The sequence below is a fragment of the Triticum aestivum genome, chromosome 2B (assembly GCF_018294505.1).
Source record: "Triticum aestivum cultivar Chinese Spring chromosome 2B, IWGSC CS RefSeq v2.1, whole genome shotgun sequence".
NCBI lineage: Eukaryota > Viridiplantae > Streptophyta > Magnoliopsida > Poales > Poaceae > Triticum > Triticum aestivum.
The window spans coordinates 84,401,599-84,424,914 of record NC_057798.1 but is presented as its reverse complement, the minus strand read 5'-3'; the positions used below and the strand labels follow the sequence as shown (position 1 = coordinate 84,424,914).

At 41.9% G+C, this 23,316-nt stretch overlaps 1 protein-coding gene and 1 non-coding gene across 2 annotated transcripts; one reads left to right on the top strand and one right to left on the bottom strand.

Annotated features, from left to right (window-relative positions):
* Positions 1–7,617: 7,617 nt before the first annotated feature.
* On the top strand, positions 7,618–11,750 carry LOC123043616 (rhodanese-like/PpiC domain-containing protein 12, chloroplastic). The gene is made up of 8 exons (XM_044466124.1): positions 7,618–7,952; positions 8,152–8,274; positions 8,713–8,804; positions 9,488–9,588; positions 9,669–9,779; positions 11,007–11,115; positions 11,282–11,332; positions 11,433–11,750. Exons 1-8 carry the CDS (start codon positions 7,721–7,723, stop codon positions 11,511–11,513), a joined length of 900 nt encoding a protein of 299 aa, XP_044322059.1. The 5' UTR covers positions 7,618–7,720; the 3' UTR covers positions 11,514–11,750.
* Positions 11,751–13,136: 1,386 nt separating this feature from the next.
* On the bottom strand, positions 13,137–13,209 carry TRNAA-CGC (transfer RNA alanine (anticodon CGC)). The gene has a single exon. It is a non-coding gene; the product is annotated as a tRNA-Ala (tRNA).
* Between the last annotated feature and the right edge of the window lie 10,107 nt (positions 13,210–23,316).

The following is a 23,316-nucleotide window of genomic DNA, read 5'->3' as shown; positions in this document are numbered from 1 at the left end:
CCACCAAAGTCCATGCTTTGTTCTGATACATGGATCCTATCTCGGATTTCATGGCTTCTAACCATTTGTCGGAATTTGGGCCCACCATCGCTTTTCCATAGCTCGTAGGTTCATTGTTGTCTAGCAACATGACCTTCAAGACAGGATTACTGTACCACTCTGAAGTAGTACGCATCCTTGTCACCCTACGAGGTACGGTAGTGACTTGATCCAAAACTTCATGATCACTATCATAAGCTTCTACTTCAATTGGTGTAGGTGCCACAGGAACAACTTCCTGTGCCCTGCTACACACTTGTTGAAGTGACGGTTCAATAACCTCATCAAGTCTCCACCATCCTCCCACTCAATTCTCAAGACAAACCTTTCCTCGAGAAAGGACCCGATTCAAGAAACAATCCCTATTGCTTTCGGATCTGAATTAGGAGGTATACCCAACCGTTTTGGGTGTCCTATGAAGATGCATTTTATCCGCTTTGGGTTCGAGCTTATCGACCTGAAACCTTTTTTCACATAAGCGTCGCAGCCCCAAACTTTTAAGAAACGACAACTTAGGTTTCTCCAAACCATGGTTCAAACGGTGTCGTCTCAACGGAATTACGTGGTGCTCTATTAAAGTGAGTGCGGTTGTTTCTAATGCCTAACCCATGAACGATAGTGGTAATTCAATAAGAGACATCATGGTACGCACCATATCTAATAGGGTGCTACTATGATGTTCGGACACACCATCACACTATGGTGTTCCAGGCGGTATTAATTGTGAAACAATTTCCACAATGTCTTAATTGTGTGCCAAAACTCGTAACTCAGATATTCATCTCTATGATCATATCATAGACATTCTATCCTCTTGTCACGAAGATCTTAAACTTCACTCTGAAATTACTTGAACCATTCAATAATTCAGACTTGTGTTTCATCAAGTAAATATACTCAACATCTACTCGAATCATTTGTGAAGTAAGAATATAACGATATTCACTGCATGCCTCATCACTCATTGGACTGCACACATCAAAATGTGTTACTTCCAACAAGTTGCTATCTAGTTCCATCTTACTGAAACCGAGGCCTTTCAGTCATCTTGTCCATGTGGTATGATTTGCATATCTCAAGTGATTCAAAATCAAGTGAGTCTAAACGATCCATCTGCATGGAGTTTCTTCATGCGTATGCACCAATAGACATGGTTCGCATGTCTCAAACTTTTCAAAGATGAGTGAGTCCAAAGATCCATCAACATGGAGCTTCTTCATGCGTTTTATACCAATATGACTTACATGGCAGTGCCACAAGTAAGTGGTACTATCATTACTATCTTATATCTTTTGGCATGAAAATGTGTATCACTACGATCGAGATTCAATAAACCATTCCTTTAGGTGCAAGACCATTGAAGGTATTATTCAAATAAATAGAGTACCCATTATTCTCCTTAAATGAATAACCGTATTGCGATAGACATAATCCAATCATGTCTATGCTCAACGCAAACACTAAATGACAATTATTCAGGTTTAATACTAATCTTGATGGTAGGGGGAGCGTGCGATGTTTGATCACATCAAACTTGGAAACACTTCCAACACATATCGTCAGCTCACCTTTAGCTAGTCTCCGTTTATTTCGTAGCTTTTATTTCGAGTTACTAACACTTAGCAACCGAACCGGTATCTAATACTCTGGTGCTACTAGGAGTACTAGTAAAGTACACATTAACATAATGTATATCTAATATACTTATATCGACTTTTCCAGCCTTCTCATCTACCAAGTATCTAGGGTAATTCTGCTCCAGTGGTTGTTCCCCTTATTACAGAAGCACTTAGTCTCGAGTTTGGGTTCAATCTTGGGTTTCTTCACTAGAGCAGCAGCTGATTTGCCGTTTCATGAAGTATCCCTTCTTGCCCTTGCCCTTCTTGAAACTAGTGGTTTCACCAACCATCAACAATTGATGCTCCTTCTTGATTTCTACTTTCGCGGTGTCAAACATCGCGAATACCTCAAGGATCATCATATCTATCCCTGCTATGTTATAGTTCATCACGAAGCTCTTGCAGCTTGGTGGCAATGACTTTGGATAAACATCACTATCTCATCTGGAAGATCAACTCCCACTCGATTCAAGTGATTGTTGCACTCAGACAATCTGAGCACAAGCTCAACGATTGAACTTTTCTCCCTTAGTTTGCCGGCTAAGAAAATCGTCGGAGGTCTTATACCTCTTGACGTGGGCACGAGCCTGAAATCCCAATTTCAGCCCTCGAAACATCTCATATGTTCTGCGATGTTTCAAAAACATCTTTGGTGCCTCAACTCTAAACCGTTTAACTGAACTATCACGTAGTTATCAAAACGTGTATGTCCGATGTTCGCAACATCCATAGACGATGTTTGGGGTTAAGCACACTGAGCGGTGCATTAAGGACATAAGCTTTCTTCTGTCCGCATAATCGCTACTGTCAACTTTCAACTATATTTTTCTCTAGGAACATATCTAAACAGTGGAACTAAAACGCGAGCTTACGACATAATTTGCAAAGATCTTTTGACTATGTTCAGGATAATTAAGTTCATCTTATGAACTCCCACTCAGATAGACATCCCTCTAGTCATCTAAGTGATTACATGATCCGAGTCAACTAGGTCGTGTCCGATCATCACGTGAGACGGACTAGTCATCATCAGTGAACATCTTCATGTTGATCGTATCTACTATACGACTCATGCTCGACCTTTCGGTCTCTTGTGTTCCGAGGCCATGTCTGTACATGCTAGGCTCGTAAGTTAACCTAAGTGTTTCGCGTGTGTAAATCTGGCTTACACCCGTTGTATGTGAACGTAAGAATCTATCACACCCGATCATCACGTGGTGCTTCGAAACGACGAACTTTCGCAATGGTGCACAGTTAGGGGGAACACTTTCTTGAAATTTTAATGAAGGATCATCTTATTTACTAACGTCGTTCTAAGCAAATAAGATGCATAAACATGATAAACATCACATGCAATCAAAAAGTGACATGATATGGCCAATATCATTTTGCTCCTTCTGATCTCCATCTTCGGGGCTCCATGATCATCATCGTCACCGGCATGACACCATGATATCCATCATTATGATCTCCATCATCGTGTCTTCATGAAGTTGTCTCGCCAACTTATTACTTCTACTACTATGGCTACCGGTTAGCAATAAAGTAAAGTAATTACATGGCGTTGTTCAATGACACGCAGGTCATACAATAAATAAAGACAATTCCTATGGCTCCTGCCGGTTGTCATACTCATCGACATGCAAGTCGTGATTCCTATTACAAGAACATGATCAATCTCATACATCACATATCATTCATCACATTCTTCTTGTCCATATCACATCACATAGCAATACCCTGCAAAAACAAGTTAGACGTCCTCTAATTGTTGTTTGCATGTTTTACGTGGCTGCTATGGGTTTCTAGCAAGAACGTTTCTTACCTATGCAAAACCACAACGTGATATGCCAATTGCTATTTACCCTTCATAAGGACCCTTTTCATCGAATCCGTTCCGACTAAAGTGGGAGAGACTGGCACCTGCTAGCCACCTTATGCACCAAGTGCATGTCAGTCGGTGGAACCTGTCTCACGTAAGAGTACGTGTAAGGTCGGTCCGGGCCGCTTCATCCCACAATACCGTCGAAACAAGATTGGACTAGTAATGGTAAGCATATTGAACAAGATCAATGCCCACAACTACTTTGTGTTCTACTCGTGCAAAGAATCTACGCAATAGACCTAGCTCATGATGCCACTGTTGGGGAACGTAGCAGAAATTCAAAATTTTCCTACGTGTCACCAAGATCTATCTATGGAGAAACCAACAACGAGGGGAAGGAGAGTGCATCTACATACCCTTGTAGATCGCTAAGCGGAAGCGTTCAAGAGAACGGGGTTGAAGGAGTCGTACTCGTCGTGATCCAAATCGCCGGAGATCCTAGTGCCGAATGGACGGCACCTCCGCGTTCAACACACGTACAGCCCGGTGACGTCTCCCATGCCTTGATCCAGCAAGGAGAGAGGGAGAGGTTGAGGAAGACTCCATTCAGCAGCAGCACAACGGCGTGGTGGTGATGAAGGAGCATGGTAGTCCAGCAGGGCTTCGCCAAGCACCACGGGAGAGGAGGAGGGAGAGAGGTAGGGCTGCGCCAGGGAGAGGTGGAACTCATCTGTTGGCAGCCCCAAAACCCTCAAGTATATATAGGAGGAGGGGAGGGGGCTGCGCCCCCTCTAGAGTTCCCTCCCCAGGGGTGGCGGCAGCCCCCAGATCCCATCTGGGTGGCGGCCAGAGGGGGAGAGAGGGGAGGCGCGCCTGGGGTGGGCCTTAGGGCCCATCTGCCCTAGGGTTTGCCCCTCCCACTCTCCCCTGTGCCTTGGGCCCCTTGTGCGGGGCGCACCAGCCCACCTGGAACTGGTTCCCTCCCACACTTGGCCCATGCAGCCCTTCGGGGTTGGTGGCCCCACTTGGTGGACCCCCGGGACCCTCCCGGTGGTCCCGGTACGTTACCAGAAAAACCGAAACTTTTCCGGTGACCAAAACAGGACTTCCCATATATAAATCTTTACCTCCGGACCATTCCGGAACTCCTCGTGACGTCCGGGATCTCATCCGGGACTCCGAACAACATTCGGTAACCACATACAAACTTCCTTTATAACCCTAGCGTCATCGAACCTTAAGTGTGTAGACCCTACGGGTTCGGGAACCATGCAAACATGACCGAGACGTTCTCCGATCAATAACCAACAACGGGATCTAGATACCCATGTTGGCTCCCACATGTTCCACGATGATCTCATCGGATGAACCACGATGTCAAGGACTCAATCAATCCCGTATACAATTCCCTTTGTCTAGCGGTATTGTACTTGCCCGAGATTCGATCGTCGGTATGCCGATACCTTGTTCAATCTCGTTACCGGCAAGTCTCTTTACTCGTTCTGTAACACATCATCCCGCGATCAACTCTTTGATCACATTGTGCACATTATGATGATGTCCTACCGAGTGGGCCCAGAGATATCTCTCCGTCACACGGAGTGACAAATCCCAGTCTCGATTCGTGCCAACCCAACAGACACTTTCGGAGATATCTGTAGTGCACTTTTATAGCCACCCAGTTACGTTGTGACGTTTGGTACACCCAAAGCATTCCTACGGTATCCAGGAGTTGCACAATCTCATGGTTTAAGGAAATGATACTTGACATTAGAAAAGCTTTAGCATATGAACTACGATCTTTGTGCTAGGCTTAGGATTGGGTCTTGTCCATCACATCATTCTCTAATGATGTTATCCCGTTATCAACGACATCCAATGTCCATGGTCAGGAAACTGTAACCATCTATTGATGAACGAGCTAGTCAATTAGAGGCTTACTAGGGACATGGTGTTGTCTATGTATCCACACATGTATCTGAGTTTCCTATCAATACAATTATAGCATGGATATTATCATGAATAAGAAAATATAATAATAACTAATTTATTATTGCCTCTAGGGCATATTTCCAACAGTTATCAGATATGTGGTGTGTATATTATCATGCTATTTACTTGAAAGTTACCGGGTTGTGTGTTTTCAGCACCCCCCCCCTCACCCCGATCAAAACTTATCGCGATGTTTGTACGTAAGTTATTAGGGCAGTGATGCGTAAACTATCATCATATTTACAGAGAAGTTATCAAGGTTATATCTCATCACCCCCCCCCCTACGGAGGGAAAAGTTATCATGTTTGCGGTGTGTAAATCATGATATTCACAAAGGAATTACTGGGGTACATTTCATCAACTTTTTCTGGTTTAGAAGTTATCATCATGTTTGCATGTAAGTTATCAGGCCCACGGTGCATAAATTACCAGGCTATTCACATAGAAATTACCGGTTGGTATATTTCAACAACTTCTTTCGCCTCGGGCTAAAATTATCACGGTGTTTGTACGTAAATTATCACGTTTGCGGCCCAAAAATTACCGGCTTTCAGAGACGACCTACCACCTTCTCTTCGTCAACATCTCCTACCTCTCGGACTGAATATTCTTTAGAAGAATCGTTGATCACATCACCAAAATCATCCACATCGTCATCCGGGTGTTGGCGGAGATACCTATTTTCATCATAAAGTGGAACAAATAAAGATAAACTAGAGAAAACTCATGGAATTAAAAAGGAAAGTGTATGTTTTATAGAAGATGCAGTACTAAATATCATGATGAAATAGTTTAGGTTTATCAAACTTAACATGTACATACATAGTGTGGAGTGGTTAGTGGATTAAGGTCATCCTTAGCTACATGTTACAGGTGCTGAGTTCAAGCCCCCCGCATACAATTTTAATTGCCCAACCTGCTCTATTTGGATAGTTATTAGCACCTGCGAAAAAAAGGTCGCGCTAACTGCCACACGTGTGGCAGGAAGGGAGACGCACCACACGTCTCTAATGTAAACAGATTGCCACGTCATCGCATGCATGCATGCAGGAATCTTTTTGGATTTTCAGTTTTTAAAATATTTTATCTCTTAAACGAAAAATCCGATTAAAAATCCGTTTTCACCATTAAATCCCTCGCGATGAGATCTTCGAAACTAGATCCCATGTTGATATGTTTTGATGAATTTTTTTGATTAAAAGTTGCCATGTCTATTGCATATGAATTGCCATGATGTTTACACTGAAGTTGCCATGATATGTTTCAGCTATTTTCTTCTACATTTAAAAGTAAATTTTGACATTTATAAAACGAGGAATTAAGAAACTAGACTTGCCATGAACCATAAACTAAAATTGTCATGATACATGCACGTAAAATTGCCATGGTTCATACAAAAAATAATTTTCATGGTCAAAGTACTGGAGTTGCCATCATCAAAATACTAAAATTGCCATGATCTACAAACTAAAATTGCCACATGGCAACTTTAGTTTAAGCCCTATGGCAACTGCAGTGTAAACAGCGTGGCAACTTCTGGCAAAAAAAAATTCGTCGAAACATATCAACATGGGGTCTAGTTTTGAAGATCTCGTCGAGACGGATTTAATGGTGAAAACGGATTTTTAGTTCGCTTTTTTATTTAAGAGATACAACATTTTTAAGCCAAATACCAAAAAAAAAATTCTGCTGATGTCATCTATTCATACGTGGCAAAATGAGTGGTGATGGAGGTGTATGGGCGATGTGCAAACGTCCACACGTGTGGGCGTTAACATTTTCGAAAAAAAAAGTGCAGGCGTGCATGTAATTAATTCAGCGCGAAAAAAGAGGAGTGCGGGTGGGCAGGTTATAATCAGCATGATTTCGGGGAGGTAGTTTCCGTAAGATGTCGCGTCATACGTGGGGCTACAGTTAGTTTCCGTTAAAAAATCATGATCGTGCGATCCAGATCCAACGACGCGCGGGTCGTGCGGATCTGTAGCAAACCACCAGTCGGCAGGATTTTAGCATTGTCATTTTATTTTCTACTAAAACTCATTGTTCTCCGGCATCTATTTAAAAATTGAATCCAAGCAGTCCAACTCCAATCCAAGGGCTCACGTTGAGTTTTTCTACTAAAAAATATCCACCAAAGGCCCATTTTTTCTATCCTAGTCGCTCCCGCATATTCCCCATCCGCCTTCCTCTTCCGTCGCGGTGAAGACGACGGCGACAGTTAGCCGGCCGGCCAGCCAGCCAGCCATGCTTGGTCTCAGAGCCACCAGGGCCGCGCGCCTCCCATGCCCCTACCCCACCCCGTGCTCCGCCGCCTCCCTCTCCGGGCTCGCGCGCCGCGCCCCGCTCCTCGCCGTCGCCAGCCCCGCGCCGTCGTCGCCCGCCGCCCTCTCGCTCCTCGCGTCCGCGCGGCCCGTCTCCGCGGCGTGGGGCTCGGCCATGCGCCCCGCCGGCGAACACCCCAGGCCCGGCACCAGGGGTGAGTGGTAGGGCAAGCGCTATCTCTTGAGTGCCCGTCAGTTAGCTACGGAGATTGGGGAGCATTTTGTTCAGTTATGGATTTTTTTGCTTCCTTCTATCGTAGCCATGCTTGCAATTGTATGCGTCGATTTGGGGGTGATTAGTTGGGGGCGCCGAATTGGTTACTGGTAAGCTGACATGAATCTCTGTTTGGATAGTTCTCTGCACCGCTGCCAGTAGTAGTGCTCCGAGGGAGGGGAAGGAGGTGCTGGTCCAGCACCTGCTTGTCGGCGAAAAGGACGCCAGGCTTCTGGTAGATTTGGAGAAGAGCATCGCATCAGGTGAATGTGCAAATTTGTTGTTGATTTTTCCTTTCGTACGGCTTACTAGCTCTGTTTGCTTTGTCTACCATCTGATACATTTAATTAGTCTAGATTCGAATCATATGATCCTGTGTTTAGCAACATGTGGCCCTTGCAAAATGGGTGTCCTAAAGTTATGCTTTATACGGTCCTCTCCACTTGAATGCATTCAATCCATGCTGTTGTTTATGTTCCGTATCTAAATTCTAGGCTGCGTTATGATATAACAAATGCTGATTGCTAAGCATACATGCTGAGCTGAACTCATTGATGTGGATGGTGTATATATGATTGATTTATGTAGATGTCTATGGGAAAGTTGACACTGAAGAGTAGGAAACATTTGAAGTGCTCAGTAGCTGGCTTGTTTTTGTTGTTGAGAAATCATTGATTTTTACTCTTGTTTTTCAATTTCAGGGGCGGACTTGAGTGATTTAGCCGTGGAGCACTCCTTATGTCCATCAAAAGAGAATGGCGGTATGCTTGGGTGGGTTCGGAGGGGACAGATGGTACAACATTAACTTGCTTTTGTAGTATGTGTACTAGTAGTAGAGCATTGTAGTAGGACTTCACATATTATTATTGTTCAGCTGGAACAACTATGTACCAAAGCTGCATAGTGAAATTACACTGATTATCTAGCTTTGCTGGGCATCGGTCATGATGTCCATGTAGGATACAACTGAAAATGTTTTGTTTCATAGTACATCTTTGTTAGTATTTAGCATTGTATTTATTTGATTTCTGTGGTGGAACTTAGTTCTTTCTGAGTTATAAATAATCAAGAGCTATCAACACCATCAACTGGCAAACATGAACGTGTAAAATATTATTGTTGGTACTGTTTCTTGGTTGTTTGCATATTCGCGGGGAACTGGTAGCTTAAAACAAGTTATCCATCTTGTTGAACACTTCTATATGTCGCTATACATATCTGAATCCACCGATTTCACTGTTTTTGACTGACTTGCTGCCCGCAGCCATCTAAGTGTCTGGTTAGAACTTAGAATTAGCTAGTTTATTTCCTGAAACTCACATCCTTTCATCTGTTGCCACGTCCATCTATTTTTTTCGTTAGATACTGATATTTCAATTTCTAGCACTGGGTCTGTCCACTGATATTTCAGTTTCTGTCAGTACTCTGTACAATGTGTTCAGCAGTAATTTGAATGTTATTGCTTGACTTGAGCAGGTACCAGAGTTTGAAGAAGCAGCATTCAGTGCTCCTTTGAATAAAGTTGTACGGTGTAAGACAAAATTTGGATGGCATTTAGTGCAGGTGCTCTCTGAGAGGTAGATGGTTCTAACAACACATGATGTTGTATCTTGGTACACACGAATAGGTATTCATATCTTTTGCCACCAAATGGCAGGGACCAATGCTTGCTGCAAGATATTCAACCAGAGGAGCTTCACGAAAAAATGCAAGATCCTAGTTTTATTGAAGAATCTCAATTGATTGATGTGCGGGAGCCTGATGAAGTGTAAGATTCTTCACTATTGCACCCATGTCCCATTTATTGTTAATACACGGATCCAACATTTTAAATATTAAGTCATTCACTAACTCATTATAGATGCCTGTATGAAAAGCACACATCTACAACTGGAATGCAAGATACATCTCCAGTATTTTGCATTTTGCTCAATAGCACAAAAGTTCTTGCAACAGTCTTAATCTTGACTTTGACGAGAAGATGATAGAGGTTAATGTGGTGAACAAGAACATTAATGTGGGACTTGTCCACATCTTTTGAGACTTTGGTAGATACTAGGAAATATGCCCGTGCGTTGCTACGGGATGGATAGGCAATGGTTGAAGAGAGGGTGGTACACGGATGACTTCCACCGAGTGCATTTTTTCTTTGACTTTGAAGCACATTCTTCAAGAGTTCAGTTACTAATTCAAAGGATTTTCGAAGTAAGAGCACACATGATGTTTTTTGTATGACTGTATGACTTCAATGTGACATTGTAGATTAGACTGCAATATATAGTGAATATATAGTGACAACACATACCTCACCAGTAAATTACCCATTGTATTGACATCACACAGTAAAAATGTCTTATACTTCGCCAAGTGTCGAAGCATGTTGTGTGTGTGTGCTCACTTGAAGTCCTTGTCACATGGATGTATAACTTCTTATGATGTCGTGATATAATGCAAGATACATCTCCAGTATTTTGCATTTTGCTCAATAGCACAAAAGTTCTTGCAACAGTCTTAATCTTGACTTTGACGAGAAGATGATAGAGGTTAATGTGGTGAACAAGAACATTAATGTGGGACTTGTCCACATCTTTTGAGACTTTGGTAGATAATGAATTTCATTTTGTCCCTTCTGAACAATTAAAGTGTAAAACTGTTACCAGTTTCAACATCTTTGTTGTTGTTCGAAAACATCTTTGTATACTGTCTTGGGATTAAACTGTTGGAACAACGAGATAGTCTGCAGCCTTGTATAGAGTTGCAGTGTGTAAATCCTTTTACAGACTTATAGAGTCTGTTATTCCCCTTACACTCGCGAGACCAAATTGGGCTGCAGAATCCCACGATTCATCATTTAAAGTTTGATACAGGACCAGGTTTTTGCTTTGTGGACGTATTATCGTGATGGCCCTGTTCGTTGTGTTTGCTTATCCTAATTTTTCACCCAGTGGGTCATCCTGATGGAGTTGATACTGATTTTATACTTGTTGCTTTGCAGGGAGAGAGCATCCCTTCCAGGCTTCAAAGTTCTACCTCTCCGCCAATTTGGGACCTGGGGACCAGTCATGACGGATGAATTTAATCCTCAAAAGGACACTTATGTTCTGGTAAGTTCGTTACTACGATGAAAATTGTTGTATAAATGCCAGTGACCTAAAAGACTGAAGTATATAATACTCCTATTCCCTACACATAAAGATTGATGAGTTGATAGCAACTGCTTTAGTGTGTTATATGCCACTTTCTAACTTTGCCTTCTGCCCTTTGTTTCAGTGTCACCATGGCATGCGCTCGATGCAGGTAGCCAAGTGGCTGCAGTCACAGGTAATTGAAGTACCCAAATAAATCATTGGACCCCTTGCCTATGTGTAGACTAATTTCCGTATAACTGTATCGTCTGACAAGGTGACCCATCGTTTTGCAGGGGTTCCAAAAAATTTACAACGTCGCGGGTGGAATCCACGCGTACTCGGTGAAAGTCGATTCTTCCATCCCGACCTACTAGGCATCTTAATGATCAGCGTTCCAACTTCAGAGGCTTCTCTGCATGCTTTACCATGCGGAGCTAAAATTACGCTGGGCGCCTATTAGTAGAATTTGGCATTGGTTTTGTGTCGATGCCGGGGTTCAGAGCTAAAATTTTATTCTCACGCCAAGACTCGTATCAAGAGTTGTTTTTTAGAGGCTGTATACCGAACTACTGTCGATCATATCAATATGAATAGAAATGATTTTTTGTTTCTGTTGGATTCCCCTTTGGCATTCTAAACTTGCGATCATATCAGAGCACTTGTTTTTGAAGCCATCACATAGTAGCGCAACCCTGTTTAGGCCAAGGGAAAGTGCTCTCCCCTTCTCTCCCAGGACGAGAGAGGCGACTCTTTTTCGCATGTGGCGACCTCGTCTCCGGCGGCCACCCCTCCTGACGGCCCTGGCCGTCCGTGGGGGGAGTCGCTGGACGCCGAGTTCGACTTGTATAACAGTAGTAGCTAGTGTAGGTGAGTTGCTAGTTCTTCGACGTTCGTGTTGGAGACCGCGAATAAGAGTCCTGCAGATCCTCTTTCGTCGGGGTCGTTCCCTTTGTTGTCGGCATCGGATCTGGGAGGTAAAAGTGTGCGCTGCCTGGTTTCTGCTTGTTCTGGGCGTGTGGAGTGGATGGGCGGTGACGCCGTGGTGGCGGTGGCAGCGTCGATGTGGTCTTTTCTTCTCCCCGTTCTGCTTCTGCTTTGCTGGTGCTCACTTCGGCGTCGGGAGGGTGGACAAGGAAGATCATGTACACGAGACCGCCGGGGGGCAGTGGTGCTGGAGTATTTGCATGACCCCTACGGATTTGGCCCTACCTACACCCGGAGCCAATCCCCTAGCGCTATAGGGGAAAGGTACACGTTGCTTTTTCGGAGTCTATAGGGGGGAGATTCCACCAGCCCCAATTCCTTTGGGTGAGAGATCAAACCTCCACTTACACGTTTCTGTTTTCTCCCTACGGAAAGAAGATATGATACTTTTCGAAGAATGCAATCCCCGCATTCCGGCCCTGCATGATGGGTTCCGGCTTTGGTGTTCTTCCTCGACCATGTTGTGTGGCATCAACAGAGCTGGGACCCAGGAGGCGTGGGGTTCAACCCCGGCTAATGAGAAAAGGTCCCCGTCGCGCACGGCGGGGCGTTTGTGAGACCCACAACAGCAGGCAAGCTGCAACGGCGCTCCCCTGGAGGCTGGAGCTTGGTCAGCGGATTGCTTCTGTTCCTCTTCTCTAACCACGGTCCGGGGAGCAATCCAACATCTATGTACACTAACGAAAAGTCTTACGTAAACTACGTTAATCCCTCCCGTAGTAGAAGATGCAGGGCAGAAGGACTTAGAAGAGCTTTCTTGTAAATTTTATTTTCCAAGGGCTTTTCCGCAATGTGCTCTGGGACACATGTCCTTTGTTTCCACTGTGTACGCGTGTCTGTGCTGCTTTTTGAGTCAAGATATGAACACATGTGTCACTTCTCAAAATAAAACCCCTGTTTAGGCTGCTTTTAGGAAAGCACTCAAGGAGGAATAAAAAAAGTCTTTGTGTTGCTACCTTATTTGCGTAAGTAACCGGTGCAGTTTGAGAATACTGAGGGGAAAAAAAAAAGATTGGAGGTGCGGGGAATCGAACCCCGTGCCTCTCGCATGCGAAGCGAGCGCTCTACCATATGAGCTACACCCCCGTTCTGATAGCTTACTAGATAGCAGAACTCACGTACTTAGTTGGCGGAGAAAGAAGTTGTGAGCTCCTCTTTCCTCTACAATTTGTGTGTTCCATTTTCTGCACTTATTCGCGTAAGACCTGTGTTTCCTGGATGTTCCTCAGGTCTCATCGAATGACCTCTACGAAATCGCAGGATATATTTAAAGACACTATGGAAGCGCAATGACCAGTGGGCCACGACTCATTAGCAAGGCATATACAGTATCATGTTTCTTTCTTTTTGAGGGGTTATGATGGTGTTGTCTGCCTATCGAGTTCAATCCTTGAACTGAGAGCACTGATGTGCACACCCTCATACATTCACACGCTCTCTCTCTCTTTTTGCGGGTAAACATTCACACGTTCTCATTAAGCTGTGTGTGAGATATAGGACATATTGTAGCTTTATTTATCTTAGCAGCCTTTTGCTCTGGATATCATATACCCATTGTTTCAGTAGAATATAATATATTTTTTTAGGGGACACGCATAATATTAAAGCACGGCAGAAATTTTGTTACAAACGCCCAAAGACACCTCACCCAACCATACATGGTGATCTGGTAAACTAGGTCGTGGCCCGCCTAACCCAACATCAATGCCTAACGAATGAGGCTCTGGGGGTAAAATTTGTGTGCTCTCTCTTACTCCCTCGTGGGATCCTCACAAAGGCGCGTGTCATGGTGCCTAGGCGAGCTTATTTATAGGGGATTTGTCGCCTTCCTCGTTCTTCCACCATGGAGGTAGTACATCAATGACGATGATGATCGTTGGGCACAGCTCATGAGCTTCGATGTCTGATGACAGTCACTGGCACAAGGCCAAACATCATGAAGACGACAACCCTAATCCTATTATATACATGAGGAACCCAAGCTCCTCTATCATCCCCATTCTATGGAGTAGGGAAGGGGGTCTCAACGAGGAAGGAGGAGGAAGAGAGGAACGAAAATCCACAACAGATATTGTATAAGAAAGACAACACATTACAATTGCCCTTGTTAGCTACTTGTCCATATACTCCTACATTAGGATTCAAACCGGATCACCGCAGTCCTACTTTGTTTCATTGTATTCACAGCACAAAGAGGCCTACAATACTCACTTTTTTTGAGACATGGCCTACAATACTCATGGAGCCATCAATCTTTATCCAAAAAACTAAATATCCTTATTGAGATGTCGTAGAACGCGAGCCCACCACTAGTGTTTGATGCATACGAATTTCAACATGTACTTCAATATTATTCTTCAAAACAATAATTGTTTTACAGTTTTCTATTTTACACATGCAGTTCAACCAAATTTATGTTTTTAGTGCTTTTTATTTATAGATTACAAAAACACACACTCTCTCTCTCTCACACACACACACACACACACACACACGCGCGCGCGCATGCATGTATGTCCAGTTAAAGTACCCATTCTACATACAAAATCGCAAGGAAAGGAGGTTGACAAGATAATTTATCTTTTGCAGGATCCTCATGTTGCCTCCCTTCCTTTGCGGAGGCGAAATGTTGGGGATTCCATCTTGGCTTGCTTTGCCAATGCCTTTCTTCGTCGAGTCCAAGTTTTCAACAAGGGTGGATTGTTCCTTGATCTAGAAGAGGTTCTCTGACTTCTCTTTGTGTTCCAAGTTTATCCAACAAGAGAGAAGCGGCGGAGAAGAAGACACAAATGGAAATAGAATGATCAATCAATGGTGGACTCGGAGAGGCTATGGCACCCATGGTGGTGGCCGAAGGTGTGTTCTCTCTGGCTATCCATTGAATCCCGTGGCCAAAGGCAACCTCGTTTTGTTCCTCCCAACTATGTTGTCATATGGGAGGCAATGCAGCTTCAGTACGTGAGTCCATGCATGGCCCACCTTGAAGGGCACGTTGGGACCCGACTATGATTTTCTTCACCTATTGGGGGTCCTCTTTTTCATAAACAAGATGATACATGTGCGTTGCGGCGGGGATTTGTCATAATATTTCTGATGAAAGTTAAATAAAATAATTAGATATACTATATTGTATTTTATTATTATATAGTTGTAAATATATATAGAATATAAGTAGTATTTCCCATACATGTTGAAAGAAATATAATTAGGGCCCGTTCAGAACAAAGGTGTACAAAACACAGAAATGGAGAGAAATATGGGAATAAAACAGGAATGAGAGTGTAAAACACAGAAATGAGATAACACAGGAAACCACAAAGGAGACTGGATGAAGGAGCGTTCGGATTGATGGAAAAAGTACAGGAAAAAAATCAGTTTTTTATTTGGCTAAGCGGTGATTTGCTTTTGTCTACACCTCAAGCATCTTCTTTGGATGAATTTTTTATTTTGTATTTGCGCTCACAAGTAGCAGGGGGCGGCTTGCCTCGGGTATTCGCCAAACATTGGCTTGTGGTAAAAAAATTCAATCCCGTGGAATCAACGGGAATTTGCATGGCGGAGGAAATTTCCCTCCAAAGCAGTGTTCATCTTTCCTTCATTCCGAACACTAGCTAAGGAAAAGTTTTCAAAGGAACAACTTTCCTACGAGATTGCTGGAAATATCCCGTCCCAAACAGGGCCTTAGCGTGATTCATAAGGTGGTATGTGTGGTGAGTTGGGTTGTGTGCATGTTGAGAGAGAATATAGATAACATTGTCATGCATGTAAGGAGAAGTAATTAGTGGGTATGAGGTGGCATGTGTGCATGTTGAGAAAATTAATATAGTGAGGATGAACTATTTAGATATATATGATTTCAGATCAGTTTGCATTTTCAGTTTTAGTTCAGATCAAATTGTCGCATGCTCTATACCTCCGCTTGGCAATCAATGATGCTCGACAACATGAAGGATTTTTCGTTCTACGTAGCGCCAGCCGTAAGTAAACCTAGAGTTTTTTATAAGTGGCCCAGAGTTATTAAGTTCGTGACCCATCTTCCCAAGGCCTCCATTAGTGCATCTCATATGCCTGTTACTGTTATGTCTTCTGTTTATATAAACTCCATTAGAGGATGATGATCTGGTGGAAGTCATGATGCAGAGTAGAGAACCAAATGCAAAGCGCTTCATTTTCTCACAGATGAGTGATGACCCACAAGTATAAGGGATCTATCGTAGTCCTTTTGACAAGTAAGAGTGTCGAACCTAACGAGGAGCAGAAGGAAATGACAAGCGGTTTTCAGTAAGGTATTCTCTGCAAGCACTGAAATTGCAGGTAACAGATAGTTTTGTGATAAGATAATTTGTAACGGGTAACAAGCAATGAAAGTAAATAAGGTGCAGCAAGGTGGCCCAATCCTCTTTGTAGCAAAGGATAAGCCTGGACAATTTTTTATAATGAGAAAAGCGCTCCTGAGGACACATGTGAATTACAGTCAAGTTAGTTTCATCACTCTCATATGATTCGCGTTCGGTACTTTGATAATTTGATATGTGGGTGGACCGGTGCTTGGGTACTGCCCTTTCTTGGACAAGCATCCCACTTATGATTAACCCCTGTTGCAAGTATCCGCAACTACAAAAGAAGTATTAAGGTAAACCTAACCATAGCATGAAACTAGTGGATCCAAATCAGCCCCTTACGAAGCAACACGTAAAGTAGGGTTTAAGTTTCTGTCACTCTAGCAACCCATCATCTACTTATTACTTCCCAATGCCTTCCTCTAGGCCCAAATAATGGTGAAGTGTTATGTAGTCGACGTTCACATAACACCACCAGAGAAGAGACACCATACATCTCATCAAAATATCGAACGAATACCAAATTCACATGACTACTAATAGCAAGACTTCACCCATGTCCTCAGAAACAAACGTAACTACTCAGAAAGCATATTCATGTTCATGATCAAAGGAGTATTAATATGCATTAAGAATCTGAACATATGATCTTCCACCAAGTAAACCAATTAGCATCAACTACAAGGATTAATCAACACTACTAGCAACCCACAGGTACCAATTTGTGGTTTTGATACAAGATTGGATACAAGAGATGAACTAGGGTTTTGAGAGGAGATGGTGCTGGTGAAGATGTTGATGGAGATTGACCCCCTCCCGATGAGAGGATCGTTGATGATGACGATGGTGATGATTTCCCCCTCCCGGAGGGAAATTTCCCCGGCAGAACAGCTCCGCCGGAGCCCTAGATTGGTTCTGCCAAGGTTCCGCCTCGTGCGGCGGAGTTTTGTCCCGTAAGCTTGCTTATGATTTTTTCCAGGGTAAAAGCCTTCATATAGCAGAAGATGGGCATAGGAGGGCCACCAGGGGGCCCAGGAGACAGGGGGCGCGCCCAGTAGGGGGGCGCCCCCACCCTCTTAGACATGGTGTAGGCCCCCTCTGATATTTTCTTCGCTCAATAATTCTTATTAATTCCAAAAGTGACTTCCATGGAGTTTCAGGATTTTTGAAGCTGTGCATAATAGGTTTCCAATATTTGCTCCTTTTCTAGCCAGAATCCCAGTTGTCGGCATTCTCCCTCTTCATGATAAACCTTGTAAAATAAGAGAAAATAGCCATAAGTATTGAGACATAATGTGTAATAACAGCCCATAATGCAATAAATATTGATATAAAAGCATGATGCAAAATGGACGTATCAACTCCCGCAAGCTTAGACCTCGCTTGTCCTCAAGCGGAAGCCGATATGGAAAAATATGTCCACATGTTTAGAGATAAAGGTGTCGATAAAAAAATAAAATACGGACATGAGGGCATCATGATCATTCTTATAACAGCAACATATATAGATTTTGTCATATGATTTCTCATGCTCAAGTAAAAATCTATTCACAATGTCAAGTATGGTTCAGAAACTTCATTGGGAACTAACAAACTATAATCTCAGTCATTGAAGCAACTGCAATTTACCATAACATCAGAAAGAGTCAAGAATGGAGCTTTTCAGCAAGTCCATATACTCAACCATCATATAGTCTTCTACAATTGCTAACACTCACGCGATATTTGTGGTTATGGATTTTTAATCGAACACTGAGAAAGATAGGGGCTTATAATGTTGCCTCCCAACGTATTCACCTTTGGGTAATGTCAACAATAATAGCTCATGCTAACTTACATCCAATTGGATATATATATATATATATATATATATATATATATATATATCAGGATCTTACCAACACGAGGTGCTTGCCAAAGGATAAAATGAAAAAGGGAAAGGTGAAGATCACCTTGACTCTTGCATAAAGTAAAGACATAAAGTAAAAGATAGGCCCTTCGCAGAGGGAAGCAGAGGTTGTTATGTGCTTTTAGGGTTGGATGCACAAAATCATAATGCAAAAGAATGTCACTTTATATTGCCACTTGTGATATGAACCTTTATTATGCAGTCCGTCGCTTTTATTACTTCCATATCACGCGATCGTATAAATCTTATTTTCTCCGCACTAATAAGTCATACATATTTAGAGAGCAATTTTTATTGCTTGCAACATGACAACTTACTTGAAGGATCTTACTCAATCCATAGGTAGGTATGGTGGACTCTCATGGCAAAACTGGGTTTAAGGATATTTGGAAGCACAAGTAGTATCTCTACTTGGTGCAAGGAATTTTTGGCTAGCATGAGGGGGAAAGGCAAGCTCAACATGTTTGAAAGATCCATGATAATATACTTTAACTGAGATGTGAGAAAACATAACCCATTACGTTGTCTTCCTTGTCCAACATCAACTTAGCATGTCATACTTAATGAGTGCTCACAATCATAAAAGATGTCCAACATAATATATTTATATGTGAGAACCTCTCTTTCCTTATTACTTCCTATTAATTGCAACGATGACCAAAACTATGTTTGTCAACTCTCAACAACTTTTATGCCTCATACTCTTTATATGTGAAGTCATTACTATCCATAAGATCAATATGAACTCTTTTATTCTTTTTATTCTTTCTGTTTTCTCAAGATCATAGCATGATAGCAAAGTCCTTGACTCAACACTAATTTTATTATATATCTCACGGACTCGATTACATAAAGAGATCACAAAGCAAAACTCAAAGCTACTTCATACCAAAACTTTATTCTAATAGATCAAGATATTACTAAAAGGGACAATTGCATTTTTACCCCTAGTTGGTTCCTACCCACGGGTTTTGCCCTTACTTTTCGAGCTAGTTCAGTTTTGCCCTTGCTTTTTCCTTCGAGGTCCCTCGAATGCCCTTTGACCGATTGACCAAAACTTTGAAAATTCATAACTAATTCATATGAACTCCGAAAAATGCAAATAAGATATCAAAATGTTCAGATAAACATTACCTTTATGAGCATATCATTTGCATTCAGGACAAAAGCATCGTTTAAACTACCTGAGGTAATTAATGTTATTAACAATATTAAAAATAAATAGGTCTAAACAATATTTTTTCGTGAATAAAAATTATATGAAAATGTAGGTGATGTTTTCAGAACATCCTGATACCTTATTTGCATTTTCCTGAGTTCGTATCAACTTGTTATGAAGTTTCCAAATAATGGTCAAAGTCATTAGAACTTTCATAACAAGTTGATACAAACTCAGAAAAATGCAAATAAGTTATCAGGATGTTTAGAAAACATCACCTACATTTGCATGTAATTTTTATTCATGAAAAAAAAAATTGTTTATACCTATTTATTTTTAATAATGCTAATAATATTAATTACCTCGGGTAGTTTAAATGATGCTTTTGTCCTGAATGCAAATGATATGCCCCTAAAGGTAATGTTTATCTGAACATTTTGATATCTTATTTGCATTTTTCTGAGTTTGTATGAATTAGTTATGAATTTTCAAAGTTTTGGTCAAACGGTCAAAGGGCATTCGAGGGACCTCTATGGAAAAAGTAAGGGCAAAACTGAGCAAGCTCGAAAAGTAAGGGCAAAACCCGTGGGTAGGAACCAACTAGGGGTAAAAATGCAATTGTCCCTTACTAAAAGGATCGAACTAAGTAAAACGGTAAAGATAGGAGTGTGATGGTGATACGATACCGGGGCACCTCTCCCAAGCTTGGCAGTTACCAAGGGGAGTGCCCATACCCATATGATTATGTCTCCTTCTTCAGAGTTGGTGATGTGTTTTTCTTGGCGATGATGCCCCTTAGGATATGATTCTCCTCCTCGAGCTTATTGACTTGTTGCTTGAGGTCCATATTTTGCTTGTGGGGCTTGCCCGTGACGGCTAAAGCTCCTTTTACCCAAGGGTGTTGCATAGCTTCTGGAGAGCAAGTGACACTCTTTTTCATATTTTCATAAGAAAGAAATTTAACATTGGAAGGGATGACCGAATTTGGAATAGCCGAGCTCTGTAGTTCCCCCGTCATGAATCCTGCTTGGAAGCGAGAGGTAACTTCTTGATCTTCCTCCATGGCACCTATTCTTTTCAAGTCGGCCTCCATCTCATCCTCCGTCGATGGTCCAAAGTGATAAGCATCGCTATTTGCTCCTGGACCTAGTGTCGGGTGAGACACCCGACTCTCCCCGGCTGACTCTTGAGAAGACATCTTGCTCTAAATCTGCAAGAGGAACAGCTCGAAACAAAAACAGAGGTTTTTTGCGTGATACGGTGGTCAAAACCTTCGGGAGATTATATAATGAATTTTTACCGACCAAAAGAAGGAACGTGCAAGAAAACGGAGTCCGGGAGGCACACGAGGTGCCCACGAGACAGGGGGCGTGCCCAGTAGGGGGGGGGGTGCCCTCCACCCTCGTGGAGGCCTCGTGTCCTTCCCAGATTACTTCTTGCTTCCTAAAATTATTAAATATTCCAAAACGGAGGAAAATTGCCATTAGAATTGTTTTGGAGTCGGTTTGCTTACCATACCACATATCTATTCCTTTTCGGAGTCTAAAACATTATGGAAAGTGTCCCTTATGTATTCCTCCAGGGTTACAGTTTCAATAATATTAGTTTCAACATTGATAGGATTACCTGAGATATAATGTTTGATTCTTTGACCGTTCACCACCCTCGGACTTGTGCCTTCAAAGTTGTTGATTTTTATGGCACCAGAACGATAGACCTCCTCGATAACGTAAGGACCTTCCCACTTAGAGAGAAGTTTTCCTGCAAAAAATCTTAAACGAGAGTTGAATAGCAACACATAATCACCTATGTTAAATTCTCGCTTTCGTATCCTTTTGTCATGCCATCTTTTAACTTTTTCTTTGAACAACTTGGCATTCTCATAGGCTTGGGTTCTCCATTCATCAAGTGAGCTAATATCAAATAACCTCTTCTCACCGGCAAGTTTGAAATCATAGTTGAGCTCTTTAATAGCCCAATATGCTTTATGTTCAAGTTCTAGAGGTAAGTGACATGCCTTTCCATAAACCATCTTATACGGAGACATACCCATAGGATTTTTATATGCAGTTCTATAGGCCCATAATGCATCATCAAGTTTCTTGGACCAATTCTTCCTAGATCTATTAACAGTCTTTTGCAAAATTAATTTGAGCTCTCTGTTGCTCAACTCTACTTGACCGCTAGACTGAGGGTGATAAGGAGATGCAATTCTATGATTAACATCATACTTAGCAAGCATTTTACGAAAAGCACCATGAATAAAATGTGAGCCACCATCAGTCATGAGATATCTAGGGACTCCAAACCTCAGAAAAATAACTTCTTTAAGCATCTTAATAGAAGTGTTATGATCAACACTACTAGTTGGAATAGTTTCTACCAACTTAGTAACATAATCTATAGCAACTAAAATATGTGTATATCCATTAGAGGCAGGAAAAGGTCCCATATAATCAAAGCCCAAACATCAAATGGTTCAATAACAAGAGAATAATCCATAGGCATTTCTTGACGTCTACTAATATTACCTATTCTTTGACATTCATCACAAGACAAGACAAACTTACGAGCATCTTCGAAGAGAGTAGGCCAATAAAAACCGGATTGCAATACCTTATGTGCAGTTCTATCTCCAGCGTGATGTTCTCCATATGGTTCAGAGTGACACTTGCGTAGGATATGTTCCTGTTCATGCTCAGGTACACAACGTCTAATAACACCATCTACTCCTTCTTTATAAAGGTGTGGGTCATCCCAGAAGTAATGTCTTAAATCATAAAAGAACTTTTTCTTTTGCTGGTATGTGAAACTAGGTGGTATAAATTTAGCAACAATGTAATTAGCATAATCAGCATACCATGGAGCAGTACGAGAAGCATTAATGACCACTAATTGTTCATCAGGAAAGCTATTATCAATAGGGTCATCAAGAACATTCTCTAATCTAGATAAGTTGTCTGCAACGGGGTTCTCAGCTCCCTTTCTATCAGTAATATGCAAATCAAATTCTTGGAGCAAGATAACCCATCTAATAAGTCTAGGCTTAGCATCTTTCTTTTCCATAAGATATTTAATAGCAGCATGATCAGTGTGAATAGTAACTTTAGAATCAACAATATAAGGTCTGAACTTATCACATGCAAATACAACTGCTAAGAATTCTTTTTCAGTAGTAGCATAACTTCTCTGGGAAGTATCAAGAGTTTTACTAGCATACTGGATAACATTCAATTTCTTATCAACTCTTTGCCCTAGAACAACACCTACAGCATAATCACTAGCATCACACATAATTTCAAAGGGTAAATTCCAATCAGGTGGTTGAACAATAGGTGCAGTGATCAAAGCTTTCTTAAGTATTTCAAATGCTTCTACACAATCATCATCAAAGACAAAAGGAATATATTTTTGCAATAAATCAGTCGGAGGCCTAGAGATTTTAGAAAAGTCCTTAATGAACCTCCTATAAAAACCGGCATGACCAAGGAAACTTCTTATACCTTTAATGTCCTTGGGACATGGCATCTTTTCAATAGCATCAACTTTAGCTTTATCAACTTCAATACCTTTCTCAGAAATCTTATGCCCCAAGACAATGCCTTCATTAACCATAAAGTGACACTTTTCCTAGTTCAAGACGAGACTAGTGTCTTCACATCTCTGCAAAACTCAATCAAGGTTGCTCAAGCAATTATCAAAAGAGGATCCATAAACGGAGAAGTCATCCATAAATACCTCACAAATCTTTTCACAAAAGTTAGAGAATATAGCCATCATGCATC